The sequence below is a fragment of the Acanthopagrus latus genome, chromosome 17, assembly GCF_904848185.1.
Source record: "Acanthopagrus latus isolate v.2019 chromosome 17, fAcaLat1.1, whole genome shotgun sequence".
Lineage (NCBI taxonomy): Eukaryota > Metazoa > Chordata > Actinopteri > Spariformes > Sparidae > Acanthopagrus > Acanthopagrus latus.
The window spans coordinates 15,194,021-15,208,442 of NC_051055.1; the positions used below are offsets into that span (position 1 = coordinate 15,194,021).

The 14,422-nt window shown below is 41.0% G+C and overlaps 2 protein-coding genes across 5 annotated transcripts; one reads left to right on the forward strand and one right to left on the reverse strand.

The window, feature by feature from the left end:
- Positions 1 to 292: 292 nt before the first annotated feature.
- Positions 293 to 5,048, reverse strand: igflr1 (IGF-like family receptor 1). Of its 3 annotated transcripts, none has more exons than XM_037073853.1 (10): positions 4,889 to 5,048; positions 4,598 to 4,709; positions 4,204 to 4,482; positions 3,899 to 4,091; positions 3,723 to 3,750; positions 3,502 to 3,564; positions 2,883 to 2,967; positions 2,342 to 2,422; positions 2,125 to 2,220; positions 293 to 1,837 (listed from the first exon to the last, which is right to left on the reverse strand). In XM_037073853.1, exons 3-10 carry the CDS (start codon positions 4,283 to 4,285, stop codon positions 1,512 to 1,514), a joined length of 954 nt encoding a protein of 317 aa, XP_036929748.1. In that variant the 5' UTR covers positions 4,286 to 4,482; positions 4,598 to 4,709; positions 4,889 to 5,048; the 3' UTR covers positions 293 to 1,511. The 3 variants fall into 3 exon arrangements, with proteins under 3 accessions (XP_036929748.1, XP_036929747.1, XP_036929749.1); XM_037073852.1 differs by having other exon boundaries at positions 4,582 to 4,709; XM_037073854.1 differs by lacking the exon at positions 3,502 to 3,564 and having other exon boundaries at positions 4,582 to 4,709.
- A 1,574-nt stretch (positions 5,049 to 6,622) lies between these two features.
- Positions 6,623 to 13,693, forward strand: LOC119005823 (G protein-activated inward rectifier potassium channel 3). Of its 2 annotated transcripts, XM_037073832.1 has the most exons (4): positions 6,623 to 6,789; positions 9,501 to 9,804; positions 10,112 to 11,345; positions 13,568 to 13,693. In XM_037073832.1, exons 2-4 carry the CDS (start codon positions 9,586 to 9,588, stop codon positions 13,657 to 13,659), a joined length of 1,545 nt encoding a protein of 514 aa, XP_036929727.1. In that variant the 5' UTR covers positions 6,623 to 6,789; positions 9,501 to 9,585; the 3' UTR covers positions 13,660 to 13,693. The 2 variants fall into 2 exon arrangements, with proteins under 2 accessions (XP_036929727.1, XP_036929728.1); XM_037073833.1 differs by lacking the exon at positions 13,568 to 13,693 and having other exon boundaries at positions 10,112 to 11,591.
- Positions 13,694 to 14,422: the final 729 nt, after the last annotated feature.

Here is a 14,422-nt window from a genome sequence, read left to right on the forward strand (position 1 = left end):
GTCCCCACCAGGGCATGCCAGTATTTTACTTGCATTTGCCCTCTATGTAACTATCTGCCATAACCTTTTTTCACTCCACTAACGCTGGACTAACTACCACCCAGGTTATGTACCAGTTATTTCTACCAGCCCAGCCAATATAGCTAAAGCTAAAAAACAGCCCTGGGGTAGAACCTTTCTGACTGCAGGATATCCAGAGATACCATATGAGCACAGTCATCTATTCTGAAACCAGAGCCAGTCCGAACAAGAAAAATATATTTAAAAAAAAACAAACAAAAAATAAAGAAACAAATATTCAAAAAGCTTTTATTATAGCAGATAAATCATGAAGAGTGCAATCATTTAAAATCCATCATGTTCCGGCTACTGGGTCTTTATCAAAGTAGCAAATAACAGAATGTAGAAATATATGTTATGTAATGTATATATGATATGATCCCCTAAAAGGCTGCATGCACGGGTGATATTTTTTTTGAATCCCTCCTCGGACACAAACCAAATGCCTTCTTCTCTCCCCTTAAAGACATTGCTGTTACCATGATAACCCAGATGGTGGCACTCTCGAACAAACAGAAGTGTTCTAAATCTCTTCCTAAGTTTTCACCTTTGCTTGCAAGACTACATTTGTTATTCCTTTTTTTCCCCTAACACTTTTGTCTGATTGTGTTTGTATTTTCCTGTACATGCACCTGTGTATTTCAGTGTGTTTAGACAAACAATAACCTCCCTCGGCGGAGGTGATAAACAAAAAACATGAGTAAACATATGCACATACACAGAAACAACATTCTGTTTCAGGCTTTGCAGGAAAAAAGTTCCACTACGTTTGAAAAGCTTATTACTTTTCTGTTGTTTAAGAAGCTGCGTGATTTAAGAAGAGAATCAGTTCTTGGAGAAAATGTAGGATGTTAGGTATTGATTTAGAAAATTTATTTGTGATTTTAAAAAATGCAGCGTATAGAATAAAGGAAGCAAGCAGATACTTCAGAGCGGTATCATCTGGATTATGATTCTACAGGCTGATTCTATAAGTCTACAGGCTTTTCCCTGCAATCCTGCGTTCAACGCGACTAGATCGGCAGAAATGTGGACTCACAAATAGTGGCCAAGACGGATTCAAATATGTCAAATATTGCCAAAGAGCTCTCTTGAACTTCATAACATTGCAGTGAGACAGCCTTTTTAAGCCCTCCAAGTGGACATTAGAATTGGGCCGATCGAGAAATATAACGTGAGAGCTGAAGGACGCACAGGAGTTCATTCCAAATCTTGATCTACTGCCCAGGAGTTGTCAATGAGTCATTTCAGATTTTTTTCTTTAAAGAGCTGCAGAAGACATCACACAGTTGTTTTCACCATCATAGTAGTTTTGAACTTTGCCTCATCGAACTGCTTTCCCTGCATTATCTTTTTGTAACTACTGATCAGTTTCGCACGCCACCATTACCACTGTGTTTGCAGATTCCTGTAAATAATATTTGCAGCACCGTCGGTCTTCTGGATGAATGCTACACGTCCATCTGACTCGGCCTGAGTTTGGCGAGAGCAGCGATGGCATCGTTGCGCTCCATAAGTCGGAACATCTTAGCCAGGTGTCCTACTGTCCACTCCGGGTGCCGGCTGGTGACCCCCTCCAGCACGGCTTTCAGGGGGCTCTTACTGTCCTTCATGGAGTAGCTGTAAGTAATCCAGGTGGAGGGGAAGGAGCAATGAGAGGCCAGATGTTTGGTGTTCTTTAGCCCGTGGATTTCCGGATCCAATAAAATCACCAGCTCCTCCAGAACATCCAGGTTGTCCAGCACTGTTTGTAAAGGTGCAGACAGGATGGCGGGACCTACAGAGGGAACACATTCTTTGTAACCAGAGCTCAATAAGCTGGTCCAAGAAATACAACAATGGGCCCAGCAGCCAGTCGACACTGTCTGAGTACCACAAGGTGAAAGTTATTTACATTACCAACTGACAGCACATCGAGATTAACCAACCCCTCCAAAACGGTTCCGGCATGAAAAAGGGGGTGTTGATAACACCGGACGTGGTTGAAAATAGAAGCTAAAATACCAACTCAGATGTTTGTTTGCACAAAGTTCATTTAGAGATGGCAGTATAGTTTCCACTCACTCAGCACGTCACTGTTATCAGGCGGAGTAGAGAGAGAAGAGAACCCAGCATTGGTGTACGATGATCTTCTGTCATAAGCCAACACTCTGCCTTGACCTGCGTTGAACCCCGGCCATGAGAGACACACACAATCCAAATTGGCTATGAGTTGTTGACTTCTTTCACCTTTGCACACACTCATATTTGTGTTTAAACCTTTGCTTTACAACAGGCAAACCTCTTCTCCGCCTTGTGTAGATTAGAACAGCAGACAGCACGACCAGTGCAATGGAAATCAGGATAACCAGTGGTACTGCCCCTGCAAAAGTAACAAAATGTCAAGGGTAAATTTATACTATGGAGAAATGTGTTCTAGTTCCATAATCAAGCAAAGGCGTGAGACTGAGATGGAAAAGAGAGCCAAGGAGGGCTTACAAAGATAACAACACAGTACTGATTAGCTTTATTTATAAAGCACCTTTCAAAACCAGAGTTACAAGGCACCTCACAGGCAGACATTTAAATACACGGGACAAACAGGCAGACAAACGACCCGTATATTGAGATGTTAAAATAACCACGATAAAAACAAGCTCAACAAATAGAATTTTTTTTAAAAAAGCACAGCAGTTAGGAGAAGGCCCTACGGCAAGAGAACGTTTTTAAGCGGTGATTTAAAAGTGGACACAGACATGGCTAATCTGAGATAGCAGAGTGAGTGGCCGGAGGTGCAGGAAGGGGCCTGTGGAGGGGGCCAGCATTATTAAGTGTATACTCACAGTGCAGAGGGTTAGGGTGTTCAGGGAGCAAAGATGTTTTAGAGGCTTTGTTTGTTGGGTTAGTGGATTCTCGGATTGCCTGAATCTGAAATGACAACAGAGCGAACTGACTATGGACAGCCATGCAGCAGAGGAATGCATCTTTGCTGGCATATTATTGCCAATTATTTTACCAAGAGGAACATGTATATTTGGGTTATTTGAGGAGCAACAGTGTGCAATATTCTGCATCTGTCTCTTAATTATTTTGTTTAAATTGTTTCTACTGCTCTTTTACTCATCTGTTGTTTTTTTTTTAAATTTCTAAATGATATTTTACTACAACTTTCAATTGATGCTCTCTGTGTTTGACATCCAATTTGCTACTGTAATATTACCTATGTCCCCACTGTGGGACTAATAAAGGATGGATCTTATGTCATCTAATTTTTATTGGGTTATATTTATAATCTGCTACCTTAAGGTTTTAAAAATAGACAAAGTCGGTGAGTCAAACCATGAAATTTGGGGAACTTTTGCAAGTGGGTTCATTTCCTCATAAGCACTGACGTATAGGCAGATTAATTTCCTGTGTTGAGCCACAGAAAGAATATCTACCATCGATATCAAGATAAGTTACCGTAGAAAATTCTGAGACACTCTGAGGTGTTGTTATTGTTGTTGCTGTCGTCGTCGCTGTTTCCTGACAAGAATGAGATCATGTTGAAAATCGTTAGTAGTAAATATATATATATATATATATATATATATATATATATATATATATATATATATATATATATATATATATATATATATATATAGTAAAACATAAAGCTCAAGACAGCTCAGTCTACTCACTTTGTATGGAACTTCGGTGGTATGGGTCCTACATAAACAAAGAAATGATGAATAAAAAAAGGAGGGGTAAAAGCTAGGCTTCCACTTCAGTATCACACACGGTTTACCTGAAATAAAACCATCCCAGACTTTTTGACGAGCCTTTTTTTTTTTCTTTCTAGTGAAAATGAGCTCACCTCGTGTCTCGGCACTGCGTGTCGGTGGTCGCGCTGCAGGGGCTGACGGTGCTGTGTCCGGTCGGACAGGAGCCACACGGCGCACACTTCGCCCACCTGCCCGGGTTGTACGTGTTGTCTTTGCACGCTCTGAATGGGGGCTCGTGTCGCCCCCCTTTGTCATCGAAGCCACAGTTAGGACTCACTTCATATCCTGAAGCAAAAGGGGGAAAAAAAACCCAACAACACAGGAATAAAACGTTGTGGCTTTATATATTATAACGATAATACGAATGTGAATGTAAATATGAATATGAGTGACCTACCTGCCTTAAGGCCACATGGCACACACTGCGAGTTTCGCCAGAAAGTGGTCAGATCGGGGCAGTTTCGAGAGTAGCCCATCATTGCTAAAACTGCGCTCCTTTGCAAAAGTTGCGGGTACCTTACTCTGCACCATGAAGCTCCACCGACTCCGCCCTCCCCTCACGCATCTGAACACCCTCAAATTTAAAGAGCTCATACCTCCCCAGGCGTCAAAAAATAACCTCTCGCATGTTTAGTTTTGAGTATATTTTTTCGTGTTTATTCCATTCGCGCGGGGGCTGAAAGTCAAATAAAGAGTTAAGTTAATAAATAAATAAATACATACATACATACATACATACATACATACATACATACATACATACATACATACATACATGCATAAATAAACACCTCCGTTCCAGTAGTTTTCTACTGCTGTTGTTGTTGTGTTCCATTTTTTGCGTGTGTGTTACTTCCCGAATCCTGCGTCGACCACGAAGTCCCCCACCGGTGCTGTTTGTCACTGTGATTAGAAAAGTGACACATGAGAAGCTCATACTTGAAACAGAAAATTTTCCTTTTATGGTTGTGTTTCGACAGCCATAAAAGGAAAATTATAAGAAGAAGAAGAAGAAGAAGAAGAAGAAGAAGAAGAAGAAGAAGAAGAAGAAGAAAAGAAAGAAAGACAGAAAGAAAAGAAACCTTCCACGTGTCATCAATCCCACGGTCTCAGGTGGGTGGGGAGGCAGAGTCATTTATGGTAGAATTTCTCTAGAAAGCAAGGCGGATGAGAACCAGACAGACTTGAAGAGCGTGGCCGGGAGCGGGCTATAAACACAGCAAACTGCGAGACTAATGAGGGGCCAAGGTGGGCAGGTGTGCTGGGAAGGTCAAATGACAACATCAGTGATGCAGTCCAGCAAAAATCTGCCACTGACTTACAGCCACTGAGAAATGTTTGAGGAAGAACTGAACTGCCAGGATAGTAACAACAACAACAACAACAACAACAACAACAACAACAACAATAATGATGATGATAATAATAATAATAATAATAATAATAATAATAATAATAATAATAATAATAATAATAATAATTAAAGCTGCGAGCAGCGTTGGTCGGGCCCTCGCAGTCCACGCACCTCGGGGCATGCTGCCGTCAGGGCTTCCGCACGCAACGCCTCGAAGAAGCCGTTTCTTTATAATTTGGTGGCCTGCTCCCGCTGGCATTAAGTAATGCACGCTGAAGACAGAAAAAAGAGTGTGTACTGCTGCATGATTCCCCAGACAAAGACTGAGTTGATGGTCCGCTTCTGGAGCTGGCTGACGAAAATGTCCACATGAGGCATAATGCAAAGAAATAGTTTCGGGAAGAAGCTGAAAGTATCATCGTCCAGTAGCTGAAGAGAATTTTTTCTCCAGTTCTTCCAGCTGCTCTACACTGTAGCGATGATGTCAGGCACTCTAGCTCACGCAATACACACCCATTATAAAATCACAAGATAGCCTAAAAAATCCTTGAAACTAAAACTGTGATGGTTTGGAAACCGTTAAAGATTGTTAGAAACTGAATACATGCCCAATAGTTCAAGGTCTTCTGACTCTTTAAAAATGTGGAATAGTATCTGTAGCTCAAAGCAAGAAGCACAACAAGAGGTTGAAAGGCGATGAGTTTTGAAGAGGATTTTAAGATTTTCCCATTTACTTTCCATTCAAACTAATTAGACTGCGACCAAATCGCCACCTATTGGCCGATCTGCACCAAATTTTACACAAAGCCTCATCAGTCCATTGCACACAATTTTCAACATTTACATGATAATCAGAAAGTATTTTGTTAAGATGTACATGATTGTCTGCTTTCTAGACAATTTGCAGGAATTTGTTGTTTTATATTTTGGCTGTTTTATGGACTGTCAAAATTCTTTTAATAACTTTTTGTCGGGAGGGTCCATAGATGCTTCACGCAAAATTTAGTGCAAAGTGGTCAAATTGCCTAGGAGGAGTTCGAAAAAGTAGGTTTTGCATTTGTCCCAATTTTGCGAACAAAAAGTTAGCTCAAAAGTGGGCGTGGCCTAAAACAAATAATTCAGCTGAATGCAGGGAATAAGTAGATATAAGGTTTAACAATGTGTGACACATTATGTGTGAGTTATGGGCCAAAAACGCTTTCACATAAAAAATAGCGCCACCTGCTGGTCATTTTTGGTGTGTAAGTTGCAGGGGCTAGTCTATACCAAACCTATGAATTTCATTTCCACAAGTGTTATGGTGTGGGCACAGGGCCAAATATAAAATTAAACTGGCACCAGAGCGCCACCTAGTGGCCGATTGATAAGCATTTTGTGAGATATGCTCAAGAGGCCAGTGGCAATAAGTATTCCAAGTTTGGTGTCAATCCGCCAAACCGATGTGGAGATATAAACTATTTGAATTTAAAGAGCGCCACCTTGTGGTCATCACCTAGACTTTTGGACACATGCTCATTTAGTCAGGTAGAAGTATAAACTTAAGTTTCATGTCATTTGGACACACCGTTGTGGAGATATCCAACACTTCCTGTTTGGCAGGAAATCCACAGGAAGTTGTTATTTAATAACGTGAGTATTGTTTGGCCTATCAAAATTCTTTTAATAACTTTTTGTCAGAAGGGTCCACAGATGCTGTGTGCCAAGTTTCGTGCAAATCGGTGAAACCGCCTGGGACGAGTTCGAAAAAGTAGGTTTTCGACATTTTGCGACGTAGCGAAAAAAACGGTAGGCGGAAATGGGCGTGGCCTATACCACGAGACTCAGCCCACTTCACTGAACGCGTGGATATAAGGTTTTTGAATGTGCGACAAAGTATATGGGAGTTAGTAGCCAAAACGCGCTGTGCTTAATAACAGCGCCACCTAGTGGTGGAAATTCAGGACGAAAATAGATTATAAAATTTTTCGCCGGGTGGGACTTATATTCCAAGTTTGGTGAGTTTTGGGGTATGTTCAGGTAGTCAAAAATGCAATCATTTCGTCCGAAGAAAAAAAAATAAAAAAAATAAAAAAAATAAAATAAAAAAATAAATAAAATAAAGAATCCCTTGAAATACAATAGGGTCCTCGCAGGGGTTCCCTGCTCGGGCCCTAATAATAATGATAACATTTGATTATGTTTTACCTGCATGTCTTGAATACCACATCAATTACACAGGGACTTGTTAAAGGAACAGTTCACACCAAGGCAGCGCATGAAGATGCATGAGCTGTTGGTAACCCTACCAAATGATGCTACGTTTGTTTGTTTGTTTGTTTGTTTGTTTGTTTATATTTACATGCACCTCATGTTGATACTGTTAATATCTATTTTAGCTCATCAAGTCTATTTCATTCTGACTTCTGTTGCATCGGTGCACCTAACATAACATAACAGCCTGTGTTGTCTTTCAACAATCCAGCCCAACCTGCCCGACTGCCCCGTGTAGGAAGACAGTCAGGCCCAGAGTCATGCTAATCCAGCTCGGTTAAAGGTCTGTTCCAAGGAAAATGAGATATACACAACGGACCGGCAAAACAAACATGGAACCAAAGACTGTTGTGCCCGTATCTTTACAGAGAACTGGCTCGACCATTACACCTCGGACAGAGCCGCTGCACTCAAGGGGCCAACATGCAACATCACAGCTGGGTGGGAGGTGGACTCTGTGGTTACAACACAGATACTTGGTGCTCACACAGTCAAAGCTGATAGACAGTGTCTCCCACTGTCTGTTACATGGTTCATGCTATAGCTTACACAAGACAGAACAACAACAAGAAAGAATAACAAAAGGAAAAAAATAAGCAAAATTCAAAGGTTTTTGCCATGATCCCTACATACTGACCATGAGTGCAGCAGACTTGTCAGATTGTGACCAACCACTAGGTCCTATTGTTACATTTCTTAACCTGTTGTAATAATGAACCACGCAGTCAAATATTTCCCTCTTCCCGTTCTGAGTCATCTCACAATTTCGGCGCCTTATGTCTGTCTCTGTAACAACAGTTTAAACTAAGCTATTGTCAGGGAACAGTAAAAGAAAAGAAAAAAAGAGGAAGAGATCATCATTATCTGTTCTTAGACATAACATCAACAAATGACCAACCCAGTCACAAAAAGTTAGGAAAGTCTGCAAATTTATTACATTTCATATTACATTTGATTTTATCATATTTGCGCTAACTGCAAACTGCAAACTGCAAACTGCACTAACTGTCTGAAGCAAACAACGATGGAGATGAAAGTGGTGTCCCTAATGATCACTTAGATACTTAAGGACTGGTGCTTCTTGGAGGTGGGGGTGAGCAGTGCTGTAGGTAGATAGTCGCTTATTTAGTCTCATAACCTTGTCATCAAAGACCAGTAATCTGGAAGTGAGACTCAGCAGAACCTTTCTCTGGAATCTCTCACAACATTTCTTCCCACAGTCACTGATAACTCACAGGATATGAACTCGCACAAAAAATAAACTGCAGGCGCAGAGAACACAACCATGCTGCAAGTTGTTGTTATTAATGACACAATGACATCATTACAAACTATTCACTGCCGTGAAAAAACGTTAGCATGTTAGCATGCTAAAGTGCTAAAGTAAGATAGTGAGCATGGTATAAACATGTACAGCCTCAGTGCAGAGTGTCACCAACATAGATGTGGGCTGTTAGTCTTGTGTGGACACAAGTTGTAATGAATAGTCTCGATTGAGTTCCTTTTGTGACATGTTATGTGTTCAACTGGGTTCAATAGCAAATTATGTTTTTAGGGTTAGTAGGTATACATCACCTTAGCAGCCTGACCTGTGTAGATGTTCTTCATGTGCAGAGCAGCTGTGTGTTCTCAACTCTGAAGGATACAGTTGGAGTACCGCTGAGGCAGCAGGATGTGGGGGCTAAGCTCCAGCTGGAGCGGATCTCTCCCTAAGCTTTCTCCTGTTGTGCTGGCCATTCTAATGTAGCTTTAAAAGTATACAGGCCACTAGACCATAGCTCTAAAGGGAAGCATTTAGTGTCTCGTCTCTGGTATGCATTGGCACCGCCCTCAGGTCAGTCAGATTTAATGTGGGTGTTCTTCTTTTCTCATAGAACCAGCTTTTGCAACCTGTGTGAACTATTTTTAAAAAAAAAAAAAATGTTCTCAGAGCTGTAACTCTTGTCTGTGGCCATGGCATTCCCTTTCTGGTTATTTGTGGCAAAGGATTCAAAGTACTTCCAACAAGCTTGAGTTTTCCTTAATAAATGATGTACTCGTCCTGCCGGGTGTAATATATCCTGTGTTACAGTCTTCTTTAATCTCCTTAGGTCTTAAATCAATGAAAGAACTTTTGAACCTGAATGATCATCCCCACGCTCTGCTGCTAGGGTCTATTACGTTTGCGTTCCTGTAATGTATCCTGGTGCGAGAAGAGACTACAACTTTGAGACCAGAGGATCCCCTGGATCCTGCGGAACAACAGTGAGCATAGGAGCCACGGCGCCTCCACGGACCACCCAGGATGGGACGAGGGGGCGGCGAACGTCCATGCCCTGTCAACCAAAATCTATCATGGTTGTCCATTCCACACCTTCGGGAGAGGACATTCAGTCTAAGAGCTTCGTAATAAATGTAAAGCGAGCATATTTCTTCTTTTGCAGAACTGTTTTGTAGTATTTTTAGTTGAACGTTGTACGCCCTTTTTCTCTCTGCCAAATGTGTTTGCGCAGCCTGCTAAGCAAATGAGGTCTACGAAGTGGAAACTGAAACTGAAAAACAACTCTTGACAGAAAGTGACATGCAAAAGTTAATACCTGACCTTGAAAAACTTTTAATGATAACACTGAACACTGTCACTGAACTTTAGAATACACACAGACTCAGCAAAGCTGTGCCCTGAAAGTTAGAATAACACCCTTGTCATCATTTCCTTTTCCAGGCAGACAATGACCCAACCTTTACTCCTCCGGACATCATGCCAGGGAGTTTTTCCCGGCTTGCAACAGCCAAGAAACGTCATAAGAGTACAACAGACATTACTTATCGGGGCCACATGTGCTTGCCTCCACCTTCCACCCTTGGTCAAACAGACAGAGAGCAAGCCTTTTTGCACCACTGCTCACTGAGAGAGACCAACAATGTTTCTCACTACCCCCGCCATGCGCTCAGCGTGCCCAACATGGGCAGCACCAGCCCCCTTGGTGCCATTAACAACAGCCCTATGCACAACACCCCACTCTCACCTGCACACAGCAGCATGTCCAGCCCTGCTAGAGAGATGGAGAGGCTGGCTAAGGCTCGGAGTAAACTCCTCGAGAGCGAGTGCAACCAAACCCCCACCATTACTCCAGAAACCCGAGGGCAACTTCGGTATGTCTCCAAGGATGGGAAGTGTCGTGTCAATCTGTGTAACATTTCTGAGAGGGGCTGCTTCCTGTCTGATATCTTTACCTCTTTTGTGGACCTCCAGTACCGCTGGTTTCTATTTGTTTTCATGATGTGCTACATCACCACGTGGTTCCTGTTTGCTGGACTCTACTTCTTGAATGCTTCCCTCAGAGGTGACCTAGGACAAGATCCATCACAAGGGACCACTGCAGGCGAACATGTAGACCAAAGGCCCTGCTATGTAGGTGTAGATGGCCTCATCTCAGCTCTGCTCTTCTCGGTAGAGACACAGCGCACCATTGGTTATGGGTCATGGACTGTATCTCCTGTCTGCCATGAGGGTGTGCTGCTGGTAATGATGCAATGTATTGTTGGCTCCATGATCGATGCACTCATGGTGGGTTGCATGTTTGTCAAAATATCCCGACCTAAGAAGCGGGCTGAGGCTCTTCTCTTCAGTCGCACTTGCGTTATTGCCAACCGTGATGACCAACTGTGCTTGATGTTCCGTCTGGGGGACCTGAGAGAAAGTCACATGGTGGACGCCAAGGTCCACGCGAAATTAATCAAGTCCCGCCAAACAGCTGAGGGTGAGTTCCTTCCACTTGAGCAGACCGAGATTGATCTTGGTTATGAAACTGGGTCAGATCGACTCTTCTTAGTGGAGCCACAAGTCATTCAACACAATACTGACTGCAACAGTCCACTCTGGGAGCTGGGCCTGGAGCAGCTCAGACGGCAGTTTGAGATAATTGTCATCTTGGAAGGAATTGTTGAGGCCACAGGTGAGTAATCAATAGTGGTAGTCAAATAGAGACATACCCCAGTGACATACAGCCAAAGAAATGGTTGCGGTTTATCTTAATTGCTTGCATTGAAAAATGTGCATTAGAAATCCACTGGGACTTTCTTCAGCAGTTGTTTCACAGTGCATTGTAGGTCATTTTGAGGTCTGAGGTTCAGGCAGAGATTTTTTTTTTCTTGAGAAAGCATACGTATGTTGAAAATTTCAGCTGTAATTTACCACAAAGATGAAGTCACCGCCCAGAACAGCTGCAGACAAAAAGCTCAGACATCTTGGGAAAAACCTGGGCAAGTTAAACTGAACTGAGGCTGAAAGAATAAGATCTGCGGTCTACCAACACAACCAATATAGTCTGTTTTTCATGGATGAGAGAGAGTCTTATATTTAATGCTTTAACCAAGAGGGCAACTGTGGTTATGATGAATTATGTAAATGTATAAAAGTGGACGGCAGAAAATTCCTAAGGAAACCCCCTCCCCCCCTTTTTTTTACCAACAGGAAATTTAATCTCAATCTTTCATTCAGCTGGCAGTAATCCCCTTATCCTGTTTTGTTACTAACTGTAACAACAATGGTTCACAAAACATTATAAAAATCTCCTCCATGCATGTATTCAGGCACACAGAAAATTCTTTAATATGTGTCTGACATGGTTTTTGCACGACAAAAGTAATTACAGCATTTACATCCATAAAGTGGCATCTCTGCTTCAATCTACTGAAAAATCCTTGATTATATAAACAGAACAGAATTTTACGGATCATTTTTTGTTGTTTGAATTTTATAACTTTTAAGGAGAATGCTACATGTGGATAGAAATATAAATTATGTTATCTTTTGAGAATATTTCATGGTTAGTGTACATTAACTGTCATAATAAAGTAATGAATGTACATGTGTACACGTGTACATTTCTGATTTCTTCATGAAGTACTGCATGAATGAATTCATGCTTTTTATGCTTGACATCATGAATTCATGTATACCCATAAACATGAAGTGGTAACATTTCTCTTTCTCAAAGACACAAAAGCTGGTGGTATTTTCAGCCCTGAATTGTGTCTGCAACTATTCCTTTTTGGCTGCATATGGCAATTCACTGTTTGAGGCATCCTAGGTCAAGCTGCATATTTCTCTTGGCCTGAAAGCGAATAAGCACTTTCCCCCCCGAACTGCATTTCATAAAAACAAGACAGGAGTACATGTTAGAAAAAAAAACAAAACACAATTTTCTGGAAAAAGAAAATGACTTTTCAGGAAACAAATCTGTCCATTTCTTAAACACTTTTCTTAAACTTTAACATAAACTATGTGGCGTCTTTCTTACAATAATACAGTTCTCCTCAGTTATTTACATACTCTCTGGGAGCAAACACTTCACTAGAAAATGTCTTTCGGCTCTCAGTTGTGCATCTTTTCAAAAGGAGTCGACACTACCAGTTCACATGGAACTACTCAGTACCAAACTGAAAACACATGTGTGAAAGCTATGGGGGTGTCAGCAGGGTCTCTAGTTCTCAAAGCTAGACCACTGAAATCCAGCCAAAGCTAGCACAGTGAGAGGGAGAAGAAGAGGAGCTGCAACACCAATGGCTTTGTAGAAACTGGATCATCACTCATGTAACGGATGGACTTGATATCAGTGGGTTTTTCTTTTTATTGCCTGTGACGTTGATGAAGAAATATGGCCAAATGGAACAGTAGCCCTCTTTTTTTTTCTGGAAAGTATTTTTTGCAAGTTAACATTGAGTATGAATTGTAGAGTCTTGCTATCTTGGTGTTATCAGCTGAGTTGCCATCATGCGTTCTGTGTCAGCGGGAGTTTGCTGTAAAAGAACCTTTTCCGATGATTAATTTTGAATGAAAATGCCAAAAAGTCGCCTTGTGCACATTCTGTGTTTAGTGGTTGCTTAAGTGCTGTGTTTAAGTGTGTGGGTAGAAAGTTCATATTCTAAAAGGGAGATAGTATATGGTGTTTGACAGCAGTTAACCATCATAGAAAGTGTGTGTTGGTTTATACTGGTTTATACTTGTGTATGAAAACATAAAGAGTAAGTGTTGGAGATTTGACAAACTTTAGATGTCAAAATTTGTGAAAAAAAAAAAACTGTTTTGCTGCACTGCTTTTTTACTTTTAACTCACACTGTGTGGTGTGTGTGTGTGTGTGTGTGTGTGTGTGTGTGTTTGCAACATATCACCAGGAAAAAGCTTACTGATGGGGAATAAAAGGTTCCTCTACCCCTTCAAAAACATCTGTTGCCACTGCAGCCGCTCACAAACAAAATGTAACTGAGGAAGCAAATTTCAGGAAATGGGAGAGACACAAGTAATTCCATCTAAACTGTGTTGACACAGAATGCAGTCGTTTTTTTATCCTATTCCGGTAGACCTGGAGGCAATATTCCGGAAAGGAATAAAATAGAGTTTCAGATAAAAGATAGCAGTGGACAATGGAAGGATATGCACAACACCCATGGAAACATTTTGTGGCCTTGTGCTTGCTGAACTGCAGCCCTCTTATGATCAGTAAAATGTAGTTGTGCTCAGGAGTTGAAATAAAAACATAGAAAACAGCTGAGGAACATGTGTCTACTGAAAAGCCTACTGTGGACTCCCCCGTACACTCAAAGATATAATTTCCCTGAAGCAGTGACTTTAGAGCTACAATTTTTTTTTTTTTTTTTTTTTTTTTGTTGACACATGGACAAAAGTTGGAATGATTTGAATAACTGGACATGGCCAAATATCTTTCCTTGTAATACCAAGTATTTTAATTACACATGAAGAAGTTCACTGTAAAGTGTTTCAGTTAATGCAAAGTTTTTCATGTTGAGTCAATGTGAAAATAATAAATGACCTGAATTAAATGAATGCAGTTTTCATTAAACATAATGTGTTTGTAAAGCATTTAATCTTTTTTTTTTTTTTTTTTCCAAACTGGTCATTCTGTCAGCTGTAATAAATCCCACATCTAGTTGTTTAAATAATTCACAATAGCTCAGCGTGATTGAAAAACTGTGGATTAAATGTGAAAATTTACATCAAACATATGTATA